The 24,830-nt window shown below is 45.7% G+C and overlaps 1 protein-coding gene across 1 annotated transcript in view; it reads left to right on the forward strand.

Annotated features, from left to right (window-relative positions):
• Positions 1-5,838: 5,838 nt before the first annotated feature.
• GRIK5 (glutamate ionotropic receptor kainate type subunit 5) overlaps positions 5,839-24,830 on the forward strand; it is a gene marked incomplete at both ends in the record, with an annotated part of 33,247 nt that continues 14,255 nt past the window's right edge. Inside the window, 10 exons of the mRNA XM_083369385.1 lie at positions 5,839-5,923; positions 7,820-7,984; positions 9,551-9,648; positions 11,128-11,293; positions 12,614-12,792; positions 14,027-14,080; positions 19,689-19,850; positions 20,689-20,841; positions 21,814-21,918; positions 23,043-23,150. Coding sequence (XP_083225511.1) covers positions 5,839-5,923; positions 7,820-7,984; positions 9,551-9,648; positions 11,128-11,293; positions 12,614-12,792; positions 14,027-14,080; positions 19,689-19,850; positions 20,689-20,841; positions 21,814-21,918; positions 23,043-23,150 — 1,275 coding nt within the window. The remainder of the gene's footprint in view (positions 5,924-7,819; positions 7,985-9,550; positions 9,649-11,127; positions 11,294-12,613; positions 12,793-14,026; positions 14,081-19,688; positions 19,851-20,688; positions 20,842-21,813; positions 21,919-23,042; positions 23,151-24,830) is intronic.

A 24,830-nucleotide genomic window follows, 5' to 3' on the forward strand; every position in this document is an offset into this window, starting at 1 on the left:
GGGGGAGAAGAGTAAGGGAAGAGCTGCCCTTTCTCTCTTGCTCTAACTTTGTGGTGGGGCCCACTTGCCATTCTTTGGAGGAACGCTCCCCCCCCTTGGAGGAGAGAAGAGGCAACTGAGTTGGGAAGGGCTGTGGCACTGCAGATGGCTTTGCCTAGCAACCGTGGCATCCTTGTTAGCAGCTTCTTGTTGCCCGGCAACAGCAGTCACGTGGTGCCAAGATACTGTTTTCCTCATTAGTTGAGCCAGGCTGGAGAAGTTGCCGACAGCAAATCCTCCTTATTGCCTCGGTCTAAAGCAGGGGTGTCCAACCATGGCAACTTTAAGACTTGTGGACTTCAGCTCTCAGAATTCTGGGACTTGAAGTCCAGATGTCTTTAAAGTTGCCATAGTTGGGCACCCCCTTGGTCTAAAGCTTTGGGTCTGGATAATACTAAGACTGGCAGTGCACTCTGCCTCGTTGGGGCACCCATGTCTTCTGAGATTTTGGGGCATCTACGAAGTGATAGAAAGTCACTCTGCACATGGTCATCAACCAGTAATATCCCAGGCCTTCTCTGAAGGCTTAGCTTTCAGATGTTTAGGGCAAGGGCAACCACAGGGTGTGTCTACTTGTGTCAGTCAAGAGCAGGAGTAGGCAACCTTGGCTCTTTTATGACTCGTGGACTTCCAACTCCCAGAATTCCTGAGCCAGCCCGAGCCAGGAATTCTGGGAGTTGAAGTTCACGAGTCATAAAAGAGCCAAGGTTGCCTACCCCCTGGTCAAGAGGATGGCCATCATTGAGTGGTTGAAATTCCACAATTAAAGGCTACGAATTTCAAGGTCTAAGGCTACAGTCAAGCAATAACAGCTGCCATTTTGATTTTGCTGACCTGTCTTATGGACAGTTATCAGAGCTCAGCTACCATCAACCTGAAGAGAGCACTTTAGGGATAGAAGGAAGTGTTGTAGGCCGAATTTGGGAGGATAATTCACCAAGGTAGCTTTAGATATATCCCAGTAAGCTATTCAGCAAATGCTATTAGGATAGATTTACAAATGCTGTTAGGTGAGACCGTTGGATGCACTTAGATTTTTTTAGATTTTTTTTTAAAAAGTCCCACCTTTATTATTTTTATAAATAATTCAAGGAAATGAATATCTTCTTCCTCCTCATATTTTCCCTACAAGAATAACCCTGTGAGGTGGGTTGGGTTGAAAAAGAGGGCCTGGCCCCAAATCACCCAGCCGTCTTGATTGACTAAGGTGGGTCTAGAACTCACCGTCTCCTCGTGATTGGCCCAAAGTCACCTAGCCGCCTTTCATGCTTAAGTCCAGACTAGAACTCACAGTCTCCCGGTTTCTAACTTCATCACTAGACCAAATTAGCTTTCCCCCCAAAATCAAAAAGCAGAAGAGCCGTGGGGCTGAGGGGTGCCACGGGGGTGGGGGGGAGAAGAGAGATTTAATAGTGGGTTCCTGCTGAGCAACACATCTTGGCAAATGCCCAGCAATGCCAACTCCTAATGCCAGCTCTGATACAGGCTTCGCCAGGCACTCATTTTCACCCAGCATGCAAATGTAAGAAATCATTTATTATTATTATTATTATTTTTAAAGAGAGACTGTGTGAAAAGTCCTGGAAGTTGGTTCTGGAATTCAGTTCGGAGGCTATTGTGGAAATGAATCTCTAATTAATTTTGGAGGCATGTTTCCAGAGGACGCATCTACTGAACAGCATAAATGCCTGCTGGGAGACACAATCCTTAAATTGGAGCTAGCGCTTGATAATCAGAATATACAGACTATTCCGCAGATCCCTGAACTGTAGTAAATAATGGAATGAAGTAGAAGAATGGAATGGAATGGAATAGAATCGCAGAGTTGGAAGGGACCTTGGAGGTCTTCTAGTCCAACCCCCCCACTTAGGCAGGAAAACCCTATACCATTTCAGACAAATGGTAGTCCGATCTCTTCTTAAAAACCTGGAGGAGCACCCCTTCCTCCTCTCCTCTCCTCTCCTCTCCGCTTCCAATTCTAATCTCCCTTCTCCTCTGCAGCCTGCCTGCCTGCCTTGGAAAAAGGCCAATCCAGAAATCCTCGCTTCACCTTTAGCCAAGGATGGCTGTGCAAATGTCAGGCACATCCTCTTTGTTTGCCGATCCGCTTCATGCCGTTGCCCCTGAACCTTCAGCGTTGCACAGAGGAGAGAGAACTTGCGGTGTGCTGCTTTCCCCCCCCCCCCGTCCCCCCCCCCCCGGCCTGGTGTAACGGTGGTGGAAAAGCCACCTTGGAAATAGTGTCTATTTCTCTGGATCGCTGGACCCAGTCATGGCACTTCAGAGGAGAAGAAGAGAAACTGGCTTTTATCCCCCCCTCCCACATTAGCAAATGGCCTGACCGCCCCCTCAGGAAACCCAGTGGTGAGGCCTTCTTCTCCCTGTGCTCGGCCTCCAGTCTAGGCGGTCCTCGACTTACAAACGTTTGTTTAGTGACCGCTCGAAATTACACCGGCACTGAAAAACGTGACTTACGACCGTTTTTCACACTTACGACCACTGCGGTGTCCCCACGGTCACGCGATCCCAATTCAGCCTCGACTAGAGTTGAGGTAGACAGCCCTCTACCTACGACCATGTCTGTTACTAAGCAAGACAGCGGTTAACTGATTTCTGCCCCATTTTACGACCTTTCTTGCCGCCGTTGTTAAGCGAATCACTGCAGGGTTTAAATTAAGTTAAGCGAACCCGGCTTCCCCGTTGACTTTGCTTTGTCAGAAGGCCGCCAAAGAGGATCGTGTGACCCCAGGACATCACATAAACCAGGGCTCTTCAAACTTGGTCCTTTTGTGACTTGTGGACTTCAACTCCCAGAATTCCTCAGCCACTGACCTAGGACATGGGGTTGTCTGGCTGAGGAATTCTGGGAGTTGAAGTCCACAAGTCATAAAAGGGTCACGTTTGAAGACCCCCCCTTGGCATAAACCATCATAAATATGAGTCAATTGCCAAGTGGCTGAATTTTGATCGCGTGATCGTGGGGATTGCTGCAACGGTCGTGTGAAAAACGGTAATAAGTCACTTTCAGTGCCGTTGTGACTCCGAATGGTCACTGAATGGTTGTAAGTCAAGGACCACCTGTATTCAGAAAAGCAACGCCTCGAAGCGTGCATCATGAAGGCCCTACGTGGTTTAGCTGAGGTTTTCGTCCTTTTCGTGGCTGAGCTAACTACTTCTCTCCGGGATTTTTTTTTCTCCTCCCAGGTGAGGTTTCAGAGTGCGGGACCTGTTTTATTTTATTTAATTTTTTTTTTTTAGCTTTTGGTCCTTTTTCCCTGCCTCATCTGGAAAACTCTCCGCCCCGCCCTCCCCGCTCCCTTCTGTTTGCCGGTGATGGATGGAAAACAAAAATTAATGCTCAAGGTGAACACACAGTGCTAGGACAAAGGAGTGTTGCTGACTCAGCGCAAAGCAGGACGGGTGTCATGTGCCACTGGGGGGGGGGGGAGAGGGCTGTTTGCTGGTCCTTTGCAGCATCAGCCGTTGGAAAGGTGCGTAAGGCTGACGGGTGGGGGTGGGGGTGGGAAATGCTGGAGTGAGTGGCCACTAGGAGGCGCCATTCTTGGGAAAGTTGACCCTTGGCTGTGGGACCACTTTGACTGATCTATTTATTTTTGCTGGAGACCAATAAGGATTTGCAGCTAAAGGAGCAATGCGCTGAAGTGAAGGGCAGGGAGGGTCAAATAGGTAGCCGAGAGCGTAATGGCAGGCAGGGGATGCTTTGTGATATTGGCAGAAATCAGTGTGTGTGTGTGTGTGTGTGTGTGTGTGTGTGTGTGTGTGTGTGTGGCGGGTGGGGGGGGGCAGCACTTGGCAGAAGACCCTGCAGGAAGGATCAAGCGAAATAGTTACTATAGGTCACCTCTAGATCAGGTTTATCACTATGGGCGGATGACTTAGTCCCCGTTCAACTTCAAATAAAGCATCCTTTCTTAAAAATCTGAACGCCAAAGGCTTTCTTTTCTTCCACTTTTATCTATATAAGATCCTCCCTGATCTATTTGTTCTATTAACACTTTGAAAGAGGGTTATTTGGGGGGGGCGAATGCCAGTGGGAGGGGAAACACCACCCACAATTCTTCTGTAGCCAACTCTGCAAAGAGTGGAGGGCTGGGATGGCCCCGTTCCCCGGACGTGAGCCTTATTTCCAAGAAAACGTCAAAGACATTTTGCCAAGGAGTTACTCACAATTGCCCTAGAGAGAGACCTTCCTCCATCCCTAATCAAGGTATACAAATCATCTAAAGCTGGGGTCTTCAAGCTTGGCCCTTGTATGACTTGTGGACTTCAACTCCCAGAATTCCTCAGCCAGGCACGCGTGCCTGGCTGAGCAATTCTGGGAGTTGAAGTTCACAAGTCATACTAGGGCCAAGTTTGAAGATCCCTGATCTAAAGTTTATGATGACTCCCCAAATACAGGTATTCTTCAATTTACCATCTCCATAGGGACCAGAATTTTCATTTGCTAAGCAAAAGGTTTGCTAAGTAAGTCGTGGCCCATTTTACGACCTTTCTTGCCATGTGTTGTTAAGCGAATCACTGCAGTTTTTAAGTTGTTAAGCAAATTCAGCTTCTCCTGTTGACTTCAGGCCACTGGTGGTGGCCAAGCGCCCAGGTTTTGCTCACCTGACCCTGGGGACGCTGCAGCGGTCATAAGTGCAAGGACTGTTCATAAATCACTTTTTCAGTGCCATTGTAACTTTTAACAGTCCTTGAATGAATGACCATAAGGCGAGGACTTATCGGTACACAAAGAAGCGTCTGGATCCATGGCACATCAGCGTTTCCAGAAAAGAGAATATAAACCATTCTGGCAACACTAGGTGACCCGACTAACAGAACATTGTGGTGTAAATTAAGTTGTGTATTGTGTATTGTGTCTCTGCCAGAAAAGCATTGGCGATCACATGAGGCTATAATCGTTGTGAAGACAAACTGGTTGCTAGGCCCCTAAATTTTGATCCTGTGACTGTGGGGAATGTAGCAACAGTCATAAGTGTGAGGATCAGCTATAAATCGCTTTTTTGTAACTTCGAACAGTTGCTAAATGAATGGTTGTATCTTGAGGACTACATGAGCATGAGAAATCAGGAGTCATTTGAGCAGTTCCAAAGAATTGAATAGAATAGAATAGAATAGAATAGAATAGAATAGAATAGAATAGAATAGAATAGAATAGAATAGAATAGAGCAGAGCTGGAAGGGACCTTGGAGGTCTTCTAGTCCAGCCCCCTGCTCAAGCAGGAGAACCTATACCATCTCAGAAAGGTGATTGTCCAGTCTCTTCTTAAAAATTTCCAGTGATGGAGCACCCACGATTTCTGGTGGCAAGCTGTTCCACTGGGTGATTGTCCTCACTGTCAGGAAGTTATCTAGTTTTTTTGCAAGCTTAAGTTGTCTACAGGAACCTGAACCACTAAGGGTCAAAGCAAGTGGATAAGAGTCAATAGAATTCAAGGTGGGCTGGACTTTTGTGAGCATGAAGGGACTCGAGACTTATGACGCATTTGACCCCCCCTCCCTCGAGCTCAGCCTGCTCATCTCCTACGCTACCTGTAGAGAAGTGGGGGTGGGGGGGGGTTGATGCAATCCAGCCTAGAGTTCTGGGACCTTCCGATGGACCTTCGTCGCAGTATCAGCTTAACCTTGCTTAGCTTCCAAAGCTGGGCGACGTTGGCCAGAGACTCATCTGCTGAGATCTGTTCCAGGGACTCATGGAAAGGGGGCATCTTTCTGTCCTACCTGCAGGTGGCAGCGCAGAGGCCACGGCCGAACTTTCTCCATGAGGAGGGGTAGAAGATGCCGGCTTTGCCCGCGCTGCTGCTGCTGCTGATACTCGGCTTTGCCCACCAGAGCCTGGAGCTGTTGTCCTCTCTGCGCATGGGTGAGTAGAAGACTTTTGTTGCAGGACGGCGAATCTGTGGAACGGCTTGCCTTCAGAAGCTGTGGGTGCTCCATCACTGTAGGTCTGAAATGGTTTAGGTAGGGTCTTCTTCTTGAGCAGGGGGTTGGACGAGAAGACCTCCAAGGTCCCTTCCAACTCTGTAATTCTATTGTCTCAAAGGTGTTTTTTCAAGAGGCAACTGGACTTCCTTGTTTTCTTTGAAGACGTTTCACTTCTTCATCCAAGAAGCTTCTTCAGCTCCAACCTGATGGTGGGGAATGGAAGGATTTATATTCCTTGCAGGCAGCTGGTCGTTTGCATTCTTTTGTGAGAGTCGTTGAGGCCACTTGGAGGTTCGTCTGTGTCCTCAAGGTCCCCTGAGTGGTGCAAATGGAACTGCTGAAAGGACCATGTTGTAGATGGGAGATAGATGATGTCGTATCCCACCCCTTCTCTTGAGAGAGAGGACTGTTCAGTGTTGACATAGGTGGACTCTTTGACCCCTCTTTCAAACCAGCAGACACACATACACCTCCAAGCGGCCCCAAAGACTCTCCAAAAGAATGCAAATGACCAGCTGTCTGCAAGGAACATAAATCTTTCCCTTCCCCACCATCTAATCAGAGCTGCAGGAGCTTCTTGGACGAGAAGTGAAACATCTTTAAAGAAAATGGGTGGAAACTAGTCAAGGAGAGAAGCAACCTAGAACTAAGGAGAAACTTCCTGACAGTTAGAACAATTAACCAGTGGAACAACCTGCCTCCACAAGCGGTGAATGCTCCAACACTGGAAGTTTTTAAGAAGAGACTGGACAGCCATTTGTCTGAAATGGTATAGGGTTTCCTGCCTGAGCAGGGGGTTGGATTAGATGACCTCCAAGGTCCCTTCCATCTTCTTCTTCTTCTTCTTCTTCTTCTTCTTCTTCTTCTTCTTCTTCTTCTTCTTCTTCTTCTTCTTCTTCTTCTTCTTCTTCTTCTTCTTCTTATTATTATTATTATTATTATTATTATTATTATTATTATTATTATAATAAAACAAGAAAGTCCAGTTGCCTGCTGAAAAAGGCCCTTTGGGGACAGCCGTGACCTGGAGACTGAGAATCTCCATAGACATCTGTTATTCTGTTGTTCTAAGAGAACTGAAAGAACGTTGAGGGTAGTTGAAGCTTGGGGCAGAAAGCCAGAGTCTCAGTTACAGACTGACCTTGGGCGTGACAGTGGCTGGAGAAGGGCTGTCAGTTGTGGTTCAATAAGCCCTTGTTATCTTTGCAGCCAGATGCCTCCAGGAAAAAAGGCAGAGTTTTGTACTGATTTGGTCCTTGGAAGCAACTGCAGAGGTTGAAGCTGCTTTGCTTTCCAAGCTAGAGGGCATCTGTGTTTGACCAGGGCTGAGGTTAGATCATGGTGTAGAGACAAAGAACAAGGATCCCGGAATCTGCCGGGATTTAGAAGAAGAGAATTAAACAAGAAAGAGGAAGGTCAGAGCGTACGTCTTCTGACGTTCTCCAGAGCAGTGTTTTTCAACTTTAACAACTTTAAGATGTCTCGATTTCAACGGCTGGGGAATTCTGGGAGTTGAAGTCCAGTCATCTTAAAGTTGCCATGTTTGAGGAACACTGCTTCCAATGGATTGGGGCAACAATTCCCACCATTCCTGCTTGTTCATTGTGCAGGCCAGGAATTCTGGGAGATGTCACCTCTGTACAGTGGGAGAGGTTGACAGTCATCTTGTGAAGATGGTTGAGAAAGACAATGTCTACACTCGGAGTAGTTCAGAAAAAAGTTTTTTTTGACAGTGATCAAAACTTCCTTCCTTCCTTCCTTCCTTCCTTCCTTCCTTCCTTCCTTCCTTCCTTCCTTCCTTCCTTCCCATCATTGGTTCCTCTTTCACGACCAGCTGCCATCTTGGATGACCAGACAGTGTGTGGCCGTGGGGAGCGACTCGCCTTAGCTTTGGCCCGTGAACACATCAACAGCATCATTGAAGTGCCCGCCAAGGCCCGGGTGGAGGTGGAGATCTTCGAATTGCAGCGGGACAGCCAGTACGAGACCACTGACACCAGTACGTTGGGTGCCCTCCAGCAGGGCATGGACAATCTTCTCAACCCCTGAAACCAGGAAGCCGAGAAGGTGGAGCTTCTTGAAGTTAAGGGAGGACCACTGTAAGGAGCGATCTGGTATAATATGTTGAGCTGGCTCTATCCATCCCTCAAAATGGGCTTAACTCTACAAAACCCACCTCAGGATGCAACTACATGTTGGGTTGAGACTGTCAGTCAGTTGGAAAGTCTTGCTTGTAAGAACGGCATCCTTATCCCTGGGGTTTGTGTGGGATGAACTTCTGGGTTCTCCATTTGCACGACAAGGCCTACAAGCAATTTTTTGTTCTGAGAAGGAGCCGTGTCAAAAGCAAGGTTTCCCCACCCCTGCCACAGACCTTATGGATCCTGGGGAGGTGTGGCCATGAGGGAGTTTTCCTAAAAGAGCCTCTGAAAGTTGAGGTCAAGGTTTCAAGCCTCGGACGGTCAGTATAGGCCAGGGGTCTTCAAACTTGGCCCTTTTATGACTCGTGGACTTCAACTCCCAGAATTCCTCAGCCAGCCATGCTGAGGGGAAAGGGAGAGGTTTCCAAGCTGAGGAATTCTGGGAGTTGAAGTCTACAAGTCATAAAAGGGCCAGGTTTGAAGACCCCTGGTATAGGCCATTTGAGCAAGGTCAGAGCTAGTGTGGTAGCATGTGGTCCCAGAAGAGAGGGCTTTATTCAAGAGCAGGCTTCCCCAATCCCGGCCTGTGTACCAGTTCCATGGCCTGTTGGTAACCTAGCTGCAAAGCTGCAAGTGAGCGGTGTGCGAGCAAACCCTATTATAAAACTATACACGCGTGGGATCTAGGTTACCCTCTGCTCCCCACCCTGAGTCTGTGGAAAAATTGTCTTCCACGAAACCGGTCCCTGGTGCTCAACAGGTTGAGGGCCACCGTTCCAGAGGACCAAGAGACAGTGAAGTTTAGACACGGGTGTCGAAGCTTGAAAACTTCAATTCCCAGAATTCCCCAGCAAGCATTTTGGATACTTCTTTCAGTATTTTAAAACGGGGGTCTTCAACCTCGGCATCTTTAAGACTTGTGGACTTCAATTCCCAGCTGGCTGGGGAATTCTGGGAGTTGAAGTCCACAAGTGTTAAAGATGCCAGGTTCGTACACGCCTGGTTTAGATAGTTTGGTTGAGAGGAAGCGAGTCAAGGCAGCAGCTCCTGCAAAGTCAGCCTGTCTTCAATGCTGCGAGTAGCTTCCTTTAGTCGGGCAAGATTCTGGCCTGCAGGTGAGGAACAATAAAGGAAATTGCTTAGAAGTAACTCTGTCTTTCTTGGGGTTTTTTTTTGGAGTCTGCCAGGGTAAGTGAGACTAGAATAAGGACTTTTTCACCCACTAAGTTCTTTTAGACCAGCTTGCGAACTCCACTCTTTTGTGCTGATGGAATGATTGGCAGATAGTAAAAAAAGAGAAGCCTTACAATAGAAGCTTACAAAGGTTGTAATTCTGCTCCGTACAGCAAGCTTGGACTGTGCAAAGAAAAGGGGTTTTTTTTTTTCCTGCCTGACCTTCTTCCCACCCTCTCTGTTTCATGCAGTGTGTCAAATCTTGCCTAAAGGTGTGGTCTCGGTTCTGGGGCCAGCATCCAGCCCGGCCTCTGCGTCCATCGTCAGCCACATATGTGGAGAAAAAGAGGTGAGCGAACCCCAAACTCATCCCCATTCCTGACATTTTTGGCACCTTCTGATGACAGCAACCCCCCCCTCCCTTTTCTACCAAAAAAAAAGAGAGAGATGGGACTGGATTCTCACCTTTCTTTCAGAAAAGTACGTAACAGGCGCTCCTCCGGTTACGACCCAATTTTTGAGCCCACAATTTCTCTTGCTAATCGAGACCCTTGTTAAGTGAGTTTGGCCCCGTTTTACGACCTTTCTTGCCACGGTTGTTAAATGAATCTGCTGCAGTTGGTAAGTTAGTGACACGGATGTTAAGTGAATCTGGCTTCCCCATCGACTTTGCTTGTCGGAAGGTGTCCAAAGGGGGATATCATGCGACCCTGGGACGCTGCGACCATCGGAAATATGAATCGGTTGCCAAGGATCTGAATTATGATCCCATGTCCATGGGGATGCTACAAAGGTCGCAAGTGTGAAAAAAGGTCATAACGGTCATAACTCATTGTAACTTTGGACAGTCACTAAACAAATAGTTATAAGTTGAGGACTTTCTGTATGGAGTCTCAAAAGGGCCAGACTTGCGTTTGCTTAAAAGGTGAGGTTTGGCTTCTCTCCAGAGGCAAAGATTTAGGCAGTGGAATGGCTTGAATCATCCAATTCCTGCTTTTAGAACTCCAGTATGCTATTTCCCCATCCCCCTTTCTTTTGAAAATGACACGGATGTTTCTAGACCTCATGATTGCGTAATTTTGCTCACAGCTTTAAAAACCGCTGCAGGACTAGGAAGAGTTTTGTAAACACAGTACAGGTAATCTGCAACTTTTGGCCACAATTGGGACCGAATTTCTGTTGTTAAACAAAATGGTTGTTAAAATGATTCACGCTCAGTTTTACCACCTTTTTTGCCACAGTGGCTAAGCCAGGGGTAGGCAACCTTGGCTTTTTTATGACTTGTGGACTTCAACTCCCAGAATTCCTGAGCAAGCATAGCTCAGCTTGGAAACCTCTCCCTTTTCCCTCAGCATGGCTGGCTCAGGAATTCTGGGAGTTGAAGTCCACGAGTCATAAAAGAGCCAAGGTTGCCTACCCCTGGGCTAAGCGAATCACTGCAGTTGTTAAGTGACTCGTGCGGTTATTAAGCGAATCTGCCTTCTCCCCGTGGACTTTGCATGTCGGAATCCGGCTTGGAAGGTCACAAAATGGCCATCAAATGACCCTGGGCAAAGCTGCATCCGTTGTAAATATATATGCTAGTTGCCAAGGGCTCGAATTTGGATCACGTGACCTGTCGCAAGTCCCTTTTTCTGGTCCTCTTGCAGCTTTGAATGGTCGCTAAAGAGAATCATGGTCAGTTGAGGACTGCATATCGTGAGCATGGCAGGTTTAGTTCTGTAGAATTTTGACCCGCTGAAGCCTTCTTGTCTGCCCTGGTTTTGTAGTCGCCCAAGGAGAGCAGTCTCATTGCCAAGAAAGCCAACGATGTCCTTCTCTCCTCTAGATACCCCATGTTAAGGTGGGTCCCGAGGAAACACCAAAATTGCAATACCTGCGCTTTGCTTCGGTCAGCCTCTACCCCAGCAACGAGGATGTCAGCCTGGCGGTGTCTTGTATTCTGAAGTCCTTCAACTACCCCTCGGCGAGCCTCATTTGTGCCAAGGCTGAATGTAAGGAAGACAGTTGTGCTGTTTGGCAAGGAACAGGATTTTGGGATGCTTGGCATGGGGTGGGAGGTGTTCTCCATGTACCTTTGGTTTGTGGGACCCAGGATTTACATCTGCCTGAAGATCATGCCCTTGTGACAGAATCTTGCCGAGGACTCCAGTGAGTGGCTGTGTTGCACGGTGGGTAGAGGAAGCTCCTACTTTAACGTGGTGTGGACGGAATAATCTCGGCTAGCCCGTCAGGTCCGAAAACAAAACGTCTGATCCAACTACAAGGGTACTCTTATTTCCCAAAGCTAGCACAAAATCTGATTCTGCTGCCGACTGGATATAGTCGGTACTGGCAGTAGAGGAAGAAATTGCAGGGAGGGCAGAGGAAGAAAGCAGACAGTGCATTTGAGACAAGCGTGCAGATTTGGGACTTTTCGTGCTGCGTGATTTTAAGTAGGGGAGTGCTCGTATGTTCCCAGAAAACTAACTCTAGGAGATCCTCTTTTTCCTTTTGGGTTTAGGCTTGGGATAAGACAGGGAAGACTGCTTTCAGAGATAGTCAGCCGTGGTTGCTAGCACCCCCCCAGCCAGTTTGGCCTCAGGGATTGATGGGAATTGTAGTCTGAAGGAAGAGAAGGCTGAGACACAGGTAGTTAAATCTGTGTTCAGAATCCAAGCAGCTAAATTAACAAGCCACCTGTTAGGAATATGCAGATAGCAACGGCTGCTGATGTAGAGGTGAGCAGAGATTATGTCTATTAAAATTATAGCAGGCAGGAGAGTGAGAGAATGGTGTTGATAATACCAGTCCTTCAGATAAAATTGGAGCAATTTTATTCAGGACTGCAGTAGTGAAAATTGCATCCCTCCGATCAGCCTGCTGGGCTGCTGATAATTATCAACACCTCCCTGTAGTGTAATTTGGATTTGGGGGGGGGGGGAGAAAAAAAAAGCAGACATGTTAAATGGAAAAAATCAATTTAGTATTACGTCTGGTCGTCTCTCGTCTGGGGTGAGTGGCTTCAAACAGCAACATTGCCTCAATGTTGACGCTTGGCAGGCGGGCCACCAGGAAGCCCTCTTGTGGAAATCAAGCCATCATTGTGTTTTGATCTCCTTGGTCTTCTGAAAAGCAGAAGTCAAAGAGCTTTTGATTCAGTGAGCAGACTCAGAGATATTCAATAAGGTTTATTTTGGTGCAGAAGCTTTCGTGTTCTGACTGAATGTGTCCAGGGTCAAGCGGGCAAGCCTTGAAGCCCCAGACCATAAGGCTGAAGTCTAGCTTGTAGACAAGGTTGGCGTAACCGCCTGTTTCCTTGTTCTGCCCGCCAGGCCTGTTGAGACTGGAGGAATTAGTGCGACAGTTCCTCATCTCCAAGGAAACCCTTTCGATCCGGATGTTGGATGACACCAACGATCCCACGCCGCTGCTCAAGGAGATCCGAGACGACAAAATCTCCACCGTTATTATCGACGCCAATGCTTCCATCTCTTACCTCATCCTGAAGAAGGTGAGAGAGGATGGCTGGGCCCAACTGGGCCAGGAACACAAAGTTTTGGGGTTGAAGTCCACGAGTCATAAAAGAGCCAAGGTTGCCTGCCCCTGTTCTGTTCGATGGATCTTTAGTCTCTCAGTATTACATGCCTGGTGTTATGAGGACAAAGCTCTTCTGACAATGTTTTGTGTACATTTGGGATGTCATAATGAACCCAAAGGCTAATTGCATACCTTGATTAGGAATGGGTGAAGGTCTCTCCTTGTTCCTCCCCAAGCTATTGGGCGATTGTGAAGCCCCCTTGGAATATTGTATTTAGTTGATTGCAATCCTGCATTCATTACCTCGTAACTAACTCAAGGTGTCAAACTTGCCTAATTCTCTTTTTCTCCTCCTGTTTTCCCCACAACAATCCTGCAAGGTGTGTTGGGCTGAGAGAGATGGAGGGACTGGCCTCAAATCACCCATCTGGGTTTTTTGTTTTTCATGCCTAAGGCAGCACTAGAATTCACAGTTTCCTGGTAATAGTCCCAAAGTCATCCAGGCAGCTGTCATTCCTAAGGCGGGACTAGAACTCACAGTCTCCAGGTGATAGATCCAAAGTCACCCAGCCAGTTTTCATGCTTAAGGCAGGACTAGAAGTCACAGTCTCCTGGTTTCTAGCCTAGTGCCTTAACTACTAGACATGGGGTGGGCAATTATGGCCCTATTACGACCGATGGTCTTCAATTCCCAGAATCCCTGAGCCAGCCAAGCTGGCTCAGGATTTCTGGGAGTTGAAGTCTACAGCCTTGCCTGGGTCGCACTGAGTGAAAAGGAACTGTCTTGGGCTGCATATAGAATATATATAATATAGTTAACGTATATAGATAACAAACGTCCTAAATTTTTAAATATTTTTATTATATTATTAGTTCTACAGGACTGCGTGTAGCCCGTGGGCAGCAAGTTGAACACCCTTGGTTTAAACCTTAGTAGGACCAAAGTATAAACATTTTTATATCTATTTGAGATTCATCTGAAGTGCGTAAAAATCTTACTCACCTGGCTACGTTTAAAACAGCTGGAAATGAGCGTAAGTCAGACCAAACCAGTCCAGCAAGTTGTGACCTGGCCGGTTTTAGAACCCACCAATCGTCCGTATCAAATTTCTCAGCACATTTTCTGGTGTCCTCAGCAAGCATAGCATGTTGTCAAGCAATCGAGATGTTCTCGTAGTTAATTCTGGCGCATTGCCTTTTTTTCCCAGGCTTCAGAGTTGGGGATGACATCTGCCTTCTACAAGTACATCCTGACAACCATGGTTAGTATCTTGACCGAGCTGAGCTTGTGAACAGAATCTCTGTTTGTAGGTATACAATCCTATGTCGATCCCATTTTTGACTCCTCAAAAGAGCTCAGATTCATGGTTTCTACGCAGGAGAGTCCTGGCTGGTCTGGTCTCATTGTTAAGTAAACTATTCTGACATTTGGCTAAGACTAGCCCTGATGCCAGGTTCCACAGCAGCCCTTTTTCATTCTGTGGCTAAGAATCGCCATCGTTTAGCAAAGCTTAGCTCAGAGCTTCTCAGCCCTGGCAGCTTTAAGACATGTGGACTTCAACTCCCAGAATTCCCCAGCCAGCCTGCAACTTTAAGAGGCTAAAGGTTGAGAAACACCGACTTAGGTGACAGCTCCCACAATTCCTGGCCAGTACAATGAACAAACCAGAATGCTGGGAATTGTTAGCCCAATCCATCTGGAGCAGAGTTTCTCAATCACGGCAACTTTAATGTATCAGGACCTCAACTCCCAGAATTCTGCATGCTGGCTGGGGAGTTCTGGGAGCTGAAGTCTGCACAACTTAAAGCTACCAAGGTTTACACTAACACTGGCTTAATGTAACAAAAAAAGCTAGGTAGCTTCAGCAGGATATCTTGCCTCTTCAGAGTTCAATATCAGACTGCTTCCTGTGCGATAGGGTCTCTTAAAACTTTTTTTTGATTGATGCTTATTTTTCACTGCTTCCTGAATATTAAGAGAGTGCATTGCCCGTATTAAATTTCAAGAGTATATAGGTTGTACCTCCTAGCAACTGGTTAAAGCAGCTGCCTCTTTTTCTAGACCCTTCCCAGGAAAAGACATAGCTGCTTTAAGGAGTTGCAGACGGATGCTCTGGTCCTGCCCTGTGTGTTCCTAAGCACCTTTGGGAATTGCATCTGAAGGGCTGTGCAGCTCCACTTAGCATTGCAAAGCGACAACTCTAAAAGGTTTCCAAGACTCATTGCTTCAGGGCTTTGTGTCAGAGGAGAATGTATAAGCTCCGGGCGGCTTGCAGCTAAGGCTGTTAAGCAGACTGAAACAACCAGCCTGTCAAAACACAGGTGCCTGGTGCAGTGTAGGAGGGATATTGTACTGCTTAAATAAATAAAACCTGATTTCCAATCTTATCAGCAAAGCAGAGAAATATAAATTCCTTTTATATATCTATTTATATCTATCTATCTATATCTATAGGGGACGTGGTGGCTCAGTAGGTTAGGACGCTGAGCTTGTCGATCAGAAGGTCGGCAGTTTGGCGGGTCGAATCCCGAGTGCCGCGTAACAGAGTGAGCGCCTGTTACTCGTCCCAGCTTCTGCCAACCTAGCAGTTCGAAAGCACGTAAAAATGCAAGTAGAAAAATAGGGACCACTACGGTGGGAAGGTAACAGCGCTCCGTGCGCCTTTGGCGTCTAGTCATGCCGGCCACATGATCACAGAGACGTCCTCGGACAAGCGCTGGCTCTTCGGCTTTGAAACAGAGATGAGCACCGGCCCCTAGAGTTGGAAACGACTAGCACGCATGTGCGGGGGAACCTTTACCTTTACCTTATCTATATCTATCTATATCTGTATATCTCTATATCTATCTGTGTCTGTATCTATGTATCTCTATGTCTATCTCTCTATATATCTTATCTATCTATCTATATCTATATATCTATATCTATATCTATATCTATATCTATATCTATATCTAGATAGATTAAAAAAAACCTGAAAACCAAAATATGACCATGTAATCTTTTAGATTTATCTTAGACGTGTTACCTTTCATGAGTAGGGACTGGCTTTTTAAATCTGCATTGAAAGATAGCAATAGTTTGTTAATAGAATTCAATTACAATCTATCTATCTATCTATCTATCTATCTATCTATCTATCTATCTATCTATCTATCTATCTATCTATCTCTATGTGTCTAGCAGTGTTTCTCAACCATGACAACTTGAAGATGTGTGGATTTCAACTCCCAGAAATCTGCTGTCTGGGGAATTCTGGGAGTTGAAGTCCATGCATCTTCCAAGGTGCCAAGGTGGAGAAACAATGGATTAATTTTATGTTCGGAAAGACAGTTGACACTTTTTGATGAGTGGTTAATAAATCAGGCTATCCCTTCCTCGCAGTGTCTTTATAGCTGATTGGATCCTCTGCTTCTGTTTGAGATGCAGACAGGGCCAAAGCTAAAAATGATGCAACCGAAATGTCAGGCTTTAATCCCCCAAAATGCTTTATTATGACATCATCTTTGCCTGGATTAAATTAACAGGGAGCAAATATGACCCATTGTGGCAGTTCAACAGTGATTATTACTCTGATGGGGGATCCACCCTCCAGAAAGGCGGGTGGGCAGGTTGAAGAAATGTGTGGGACGGTGACACAAATCATGCCTGATTTAACTTAGGCTTATATTCAAATCCAATTGCAGTTAAATTAAATATAGCTATTTTAATTACTCCCACACTTAAGGAATGGATCTTGGGTTTTATATCTCCTTAAGTCTGGAGAAAGCATGTCATTTTTCCTTTGGTCCCATTAAAAAAAAAGCAGTTCAACTTTACAAAGTTGCTCAAATATTCAAATATTTATCCCCCCCTTTTTAATTCCCCCCATTTTTTTTCAATGGAAAAAGTGGTGGTGGGTTAACTAGTGGCACAATGGAGCAGATCCTTTGTCAAAGACTTTTATCCAGTTTTGGGAAACATTTTTGGCCAATTTTAATCAAGATCTGACTTAAAAAAATAAGGTTGTCTGTAAGGCAATATCGCCTCACGCTTGAGTGAAATGACCACAGGCCATCAGTCCATTGCCAATACAGATAGTCCTCAACTTAATGACCACCATTAAGTTGCTAAGCAAGACAGTAGTTAAGTAAGCAACTTTCAAGGTTATGATCGTTTTTGCCACTTTTGGTTGAATCACAAATGGTGATCACATGACCATGGAATGCTGCAACCGTTGTAAATGCAGGTGTTCCTCGACTTACGACCGCTATTGAGCCCCCCCCCCATTTTTGTTGCTAAGCGAGACAGTTTTTAAGTGAATTTTGCTCCATTTTATGACCTTTCTTGCCACAGCTGAATCACTGCAATTGTTCAGTTAGCAACAGGGTTGTTAAGTAAAGTTGTCTTCCCCGGTGATTTTGCTTGTTGGAAGGTCGCAAGGGTTGTGTGAAAAACGATCCTAAGCCACTTTTTTCAGTGCCATCGTAACTTGGAATAGTCACTGAATGCACTGTTGTAAGTTGAGGACTACCTGTATAACTGCCTTTGTAATGGTTTCAGGTGTAAAAATAAATCAAGTAAAGATGAAGCCCTTTTTTAAATTTAATATGGATTTCACTTGGAAGCCATAAGTAGGTTGCTTATTGTTTTTATATCACTGTTTATAGAACATAGAGTAACAGAGTTGGAAGGGACCTTGGAGGTCTTCTAGTCTAACCCCCTGTTCAGGTAGGAAAGCCTATAGCATTACGTCACCATGAACTCAGAGAGCAAAATGGACATTGCCAACAAATTCGGAGTGCTTGGGTATGGTTAGGGGGGCACTTACTTTTCTAGCCTGCCCTATCTATGTTTCCTGGTAAAATACGTGGGAAAATCCCATTGGCGGAAAATTCCACTTAGGGTTAGGTTAGTTCACCATGAACTCATAGAGCAAAATGGACATCACTAACAAATTTGGAGTGTTTGGGTATGGTTAGGAGGGCACTGACCTTTCTAGCCTGCCCTATCTATTTTTTCCTGGTAAAATACATGGGAAAATCCCATTGGCAGAAAATTCTACTTTCAGACAGATGGTTGTCAGGTGTCCTCTTAAAAACCTCCAGTGTTGGAGCATTGACAACTTCTGGGGGCACATTGTTCCACTGATTAATTGTTCTAACTAGTCTTATCTAGTTAGACTTATCTAGTCTCGCTTTCCCCTGTTGGAAGAAAATTCTCAGCTTCATCTTTGATTTCACCCCTTACTGTGATTTGCTCAATATAAAGTCACATGGATATTTTGTTTTATTTTATTATTTTATTTTATTTTATTTATTTTATTTATTATTTTATTTTATTTTATTATTTTATTTTATTTTATTTTATTATTTTATTTTATTTTATTTTATTTTATTTTGTTTTTTTATTATTTTATTTTATTTATTTATTATTTTATTTTATTATTTTATATCTTATCATCTTATCTTATCTTATCTTATCTTATCTTATCTTATCTTATCATCTCTTATCTTTGAATAGAGCTGGAAGGGACCTTGGAGGTCTTCTAGTCCAGCCCCCTGCTCAAACAGGAGAACGGTCCTATACCGTCTCAGACAAGTGACTTCTAGCCTCTTCTTGAAAATCTCCAGTGATGGAGCGCCCACAATTTCTGGAGGCAAGCTGTTCCACTGGTTATTTGTCCTCACTGTTAGGAAGTTTCTCCTTAATTCCAGGTTGCTTCTGTCTTTGGTCAGTTTCCAACCATTGTTTCTCGTCCTGCCCTCTGGTGCTTTGGAGAATAATTTGACCCCCTCTGCTTTGTGGCAGCCCCTCAAATACTGGAATACTGCTATCATGTCACCCCTGTTCCTTCTTTTCTTTAGACTGGCCAACCCAAGTCCTGCAGCCGTTCTTTGTATGTTTTAGTCTCCAGGCCTTGGATCATCTTAGTTACTCTTTGTTTTTTTTCCAAACTCTCAACATCTTTTTTGTAATATGGTTCCTATAGTAATGTTCCCATGTTCCCCGAATGCCTATATGGTCAGGATGCATCGGTCTGAGGCACTTCCGCTTGCCAGGTGATAAATTATAGATGACTTAAATTTGATATCAAGACTGGATACCATTGAGGTAATGTAAAATCAGAGTCTTCCATTTGTTCTGATTACATCTTCACCAGATTTCTTAGCCACTGACGGACATGTTTCTCAGGTGAGGAGGACACTGATTTATCTTTATTTTAGGCAATTGTATCTCCCTCTCATCCTGGAGGCATGCCAGATGCTTTATGGGCTGTATTGTTTCACAATCATTTTGCCTTTGTGATCCTTCCATACTTCCTGGAGTGATCCCAACGAATCAGGGATCGTGAAATAAACGTACAGCCATGTTAGGATCGGAATTTCTGTTCTTTAAACAAGGCGGTTGTTAAGTGAGGCAGGCCGATTTTTACAACCTTCTTTGCCATAGTTGTTAAGTGAATCATGCGGGCGTTAAGCGAATCTGGCTTTCCGCATTGACTTTGCTCGTCGGAAGCCAGCTGGGATGGTCACCAATGGCAATCCCGTGAGCCTGGGATGCTGCAATTGTTGTGTATACATGGCAGTTGCCAAGCACCCGAATTTTGATCACGGAATGGTGGGGGTGCTGCAACAGTCGTAAGTGTGAGGACTAGTCGTAATCCGCATTTTTCAGTGTTCACTTTTTTTGAGTGGTCTCTAAACAAAGAGTCGAGGATTACATGTAATGGCATCCTAGCCCTGATCGCTAGGTTGTCTTCCATGTTTCTCCTTCCTATTCCTTGGAAGTCTGTCTCTTCTGTAGCATTTTCCCAGGCTGCTCTCTCTTGACTTTCCGAATGTATGTTAAAGAGGAAGGGTCCACTAATATGTTGACAATCCTTCCAGGACTTCCCAATCTTGCACTTGGATGGAATTGTGGATGAACACTCCAACATCTTGGGCTTCTCCATGTTTAACACCAGCCACCCTTTCTACCTGGAATTTGTCCGTAGCCTCAACATGTCATGGCGGGAGAACTGTGAACTCAATCCTTACCCAGGACCGGCGGTAAGTGTGACAATCCAGCAGGGGGAAGGAGAGAGGACAATATGGATGCATGGGTGGGAAGGATTTTATAGCTAAATAAGGACTCCGGGATTTGAAAAGACGGTGCATCTCTTCTTACAAAGGGAGCTACAGAATAGCAACCACAGAGTCATAATAACCTTTTTGGGTTCCTCTACACCAGGGGTCCTCAAACTTGGCCACTTTAAGACTTGTGGACTTCAACTCCCAGAATTCCCCAGCCAGGCTGAAATTCTGAATTGGAAATTGTCTGGCCGTTTTAACATCTGAAGAATGTTGGGTTGAAGACAGGTGAAGTTAGGAATCTATATAGTTAGGAATCTATGTCTTTTTGATGGACTTCAGCTGTCCTCAACAGAACATCTGAAGGAAGGATGTTGGGTTGAGGAAGAGTGGATTGTTGGGTTGAGAAACAAAAGATATTGGGTTGAGAAAAGATAGATTATTGAGTTGAGGAACAATGATGTTGGGTTGAGGAATAAAGGATGTTGGTTTGAAGAACACGGCTGAAGTCAACCAGGAAGACATAGATTCTTAACTGCTTCTAATTAAAATTATTTCTGTTCAGCTGAGCTTCAGGATAAACACTCCTCCACTGTTGACTTCTAGAAATTGTTCAAGATTGGGTTGACTTCATCCTGGTGGAGCACATCCACGCTTACTATCTGACTCACTCAACCCACCTCTGCAGCTGCACAGATGTGTTAGTGTGGTAGCCAAAGCAAGAATAGCTTTGGAAGAACAGGGTAGCAAGGAGGTGCCCCTCCCCCTGCCGAATGCCATAATTAGCAGCAGCCAAATTATTTTTGTTCCCCTCCAGCTATCAGCAGCCCTCATGTTTGACGCAGTACATGTGGTTGTGAATGCCGTGCGGGAACTGAACCGTAGCCAGGAGATTGGGGTTAAGCCCCTGGCTTGCACATCTGCGTACATCTGGCAACATGGAACCAGTCTGATGAACTATCTGCGCATGGTGAGACCCTGCTGCTCCTAGAACGACAGTTCCCTCCTCCCTTTTTGAAAAAGCAAAACAAAAACATGGAAATATGTGACATGATTGTGTAAGCGTGGATGTCTGTCTTGTTCGATTTGCCCAAACAAAGGTCAGATGTTCTCAGCTGGAGCAAATACGCCAATTGCTCGCAGGTCCCCTGAGAGAAATGTGGCCACTGACTTTTCTGCTCTTGCAACAATGAATGGCAAAATTTATTCAACGAAGTGGATGAGCACAATTCGGTCACCAGAGATAAAACTTATCAGAATTTAGCATTTTGGGTGAATCTAGCTGCCGATTGTGTTAACTGTTTTGTCCAAACGCGACCAAAATGGAAGGCATAACCTTTCAGAATCCTCCCTTCCATTTTCAAAATTTGGCAAGGAAAAAACCAACAACCCTCTAAGGCTATTTTACTACCACATTAAGACTTGTGGACTTCAGCTCCCAGAATTCCTCAGCCATCCATTCCTCAGTGAATTCCCTAGGTCAAATTTCCTAGGTCACTGGCTAGGACATGGCCACTTTAAGACTTGTAGACTTCAACTCCCAGAATTCCTCAGCCAGCCAGACTATCCCATGTCCTAGCTGACTCAGGAATTCTGGGAGTTGAAGTCCATGAGTCATAATGGAGCCGAGGTTGCCTACCCCTGTCCTAGGTCAGTGGTCCCCGAACATGGGCACTTTAAGACTTGTGGACTGGCTGAGGAATTCTGGGAGTTGAAGTCCACAAGTCTTAAAAGTGCCCATGTTTGGAGAACACTGACCTAGGACATGGGATAGTCCCTTTCCTTATTTGGGAGATGAAAAGATCCAGCGTTCTTCCTTCCCAAGCTTATTATTATCACTTGTGAACCAGTTTGGGCCCTGCCTCACTCTCATTCTCCCGTGTTCTTCTCTCTGTCTTCTTTGATTTGCACCCCATTCCTCTGTCTCTCCATCCCCGGCTAGGTAGAGTATGACGGGCTGACGGGACACGTGGAATTCAACAGCAAGGGTCAAAGAACTAATTATACCCTGAGAATTCTGGAAAAAGGTCGACACGGACACCGGGAGGTAAGATATATTATATTTATATTATATTGTATTTATTAAATGTTTATACCGCCCTTCTCCCGAAGGACTCGGGGCGGTGTACAGGGCAATAAATATCAAAATATACATACAAAAGTTAAAAAGAATTAAATAATTATGCCCAATATAAAACAATGATTAAAAACAATGTTAAAAGCAAATCCAAACCCCAACCCCATCAGACCAGATGACTAGAGCCGGAGTTTAGGACGCTCAGTTTTTGCGAAGGTGATTTACAGGAGGCCCTCGACGTAACAACCATTTGTTTTGCAACTGCTCACAGTCACAACGGCACTGGAAAAAGCGATTGTAAGGAAGGACCCACCTCAGCTAACCATCCAAGAAAGCAGAACTCTTGAAACAGGCGTTGTCTCAAAAGGAAGCTTTTATTAGGGGTTGGTGACAGTAAGGAAGGCAAGGCGAGATCTGGGGAAAACCCCGCGCAAACGGTATAGTTAAGCCAGTAATATTCCTCCCCCCACCAAAGTCGTAATGTCCATTTGAAATCCAGCCAATCCACAGGGGGCACAATGAGCAGATAACTGGCACAGTTGGCGTGCATCTGAAGGTCTTCTCCAGCTTTCGTTTCTCTGTATCCGATAAGGGAGACACATTCCTTTCTCAGGTGGATAGAGGTGGAAGAAGAAAAGCAGAAAGCGAAAGTCACCCCAAGCGAAAGCACATATCCCCCCCCAGTTAAATGGCAGGCCCCAAAGCAAAAAAGGGAGATAATAAGGATTTGGGGATCTGACAGCGATCCCCATTTTTCACACAACCGTTGCAGCATTCCTGGGGTCAGGTGATCAAAATTCGGATGCTTGGCAACTGGCTCAGAGTTATGACTCTTGCAACGTCCTGGGGTCACGTGATTCCTCCCTTTACGACTTTCTGGCAAGCCAAGTCAATGGGGAAGGCAGATTCGCTTAACAACTTTGTTACTCACTTAACAATGGCAGCGATTCACTTTCTGGCCACAGCTATGGCAAGAGAGGTCGTAAAATGGGGTCAGAGTCAATGCTGGGTTTCATTGTGGTCACAAGTCGAAGACTCTCTGTATACAGGATAAATCTAGCAAGAACCTCTCACCCTGGCTTCTATCTCAACAGATTGGGGTGTGGTACTCGAACAAGACGCTTGCAATGAATGCCACAACGCTGGATATCAACGCCTCTGAAAGCCTTGTCAACAAAACCTTGGTGGTCACCACCATCTTGGTAAGTGCCTTCCTTGCCTTACTCTTAGCGATACTTCTCCATCTTTTTTTAAAACAGGGTTTCAATAGCTGTGTAGAGCAGAGGCCCCCAAACGTTTGGGCACCAGGGACCGATTCCTTGGAGAGAGGTTTTTCCGTGGACCGGAGGGTGCGTGGTTTTACGTGCTGCCTTCATCCCACGGATGGGGCTTTGCTTGTTTGTGCGGCCCGGTTGCTGGCATCCTGCAGCCTGGTCCCGGTCCACAGACCAGGGGGTTGGGGACCCCTGGTGTAGATGACTTGGTGAAAGTCAACCAAGGATGCGAAGGATAACTGGGCCCCTGGAGATGTGAGCACAAGGGAGTTTTAGCTTGTTTAACTCTTCATGTGGGAAAGTGAGGCTCCCACAGCGAAAATACTGTCTCTTCTCTTTAGTTCTCTCCTTGGTTAGTGTCCATCCGTTGCTTCCTCTCCTGCTTTCAGGTGCTTCTTTATGGCAACCCCTGAGATATTGCAATGCTGCTATCCTGTCACCCCTGGTCCTTCTTTTCATTAAACTAGACCAGGGGTCAGCAACCTCAAACAGTGAAAGAGCCACTCGGAACCGGTTCCCTCAAAAAAGGAAAAACTGGGAGCCGCAAAAAATATGTGCACATGCACATACATGCGCACATGCGCAGAACAGGGTTTGACTGAAGAGTAGAGCCAAGGCGAGATATGCACCTACCCTGCATATTTGAATTGATTGGTTGAACTTTTTTAGTCCCACTTTTTTTTTTTTTTTGGACTGCACATGGCAGAGGACCAGGAGCCGCAGGAGACGGCTGAAAGAGCCGCATGCAGCTCCGGAGCTGCGGGTTGCAGATCTGTGAACTAGACAGACCCAATTCCTGCAACCGTTCTTCCTATGTTTTAGCCTCCAGTCCCCTAGCCGTCTTCGTTGCTCTTCTCTGCGCTCTTCCTAGAGTCTCAACATCTTCTTTACGTAGTGGCAGACTTCATTTTACATAGTGAAGACTTCCCCCGAATAGCTTGGAGTAGTTCTTCACTTCCAGAGAAACAGTTGAGAACGGCTGCTTGAAAATGGTCAAACTCTTCCGGCTCATCTTAGGTTAAAAATGGGATGGTGGTTGTGATGGGCAAACAGTAATTAATGTCTGGCAGGCGCTTCCCTACAATGGACTGATGACAAGCATGCTTCAGTTGAGGAGGGGGAAAAAAAAGAATTAGGCAAATTAGTGAAGAGCCGTGATTGCGACTGCGATTTTCATGCACAAAAGAGATGTCGGTCGTTCTGCATAGGGAGTGGGTACAGAGAAACAAAAGGCGCAGATTGTTGGGTTGTTATGATGTGTGTGTGTGTGTCCGATTCCTCTAAAACATTCATCAGAATATTGGGGACAGAATAGAGGCAGATACCAGGGGCTCTTGGACAAATTTCAGAAGTGCTCTGTAAATGGTCAGGATAGATTTATTGGGGTGGGGGGTGGGGGGAAACATGGCTCCTTCCTCTATTAGGCTGATGAATGGGAAGGGAAAGAGAGAAATAGAGGAAGAGAAAGAGGGGAGGGCTGGGGAAAAAAGAATAGCAACCCTTTCCACTCTTTTCTGCAACTCTTATTAGATCACTTGGCTTCTGATGCCTCGGGACTTTAGAGTTACGTTTTACCTTGCTGTGGCTCAGTGGGTTAGGACGCTGAGC

The sequence above is a fragment of the Vipera ursinii genome (genome assembly GCF_947247035.1).
Source record: "Vipera ursinii genome assembly, chromosome: 9".
NCBI classification, from domain to species: Eukaryota; Metazoa; Chordata; class Lepidosauria; order Squamata; family Viperidae; genus Vipera; species Vipera ursinii.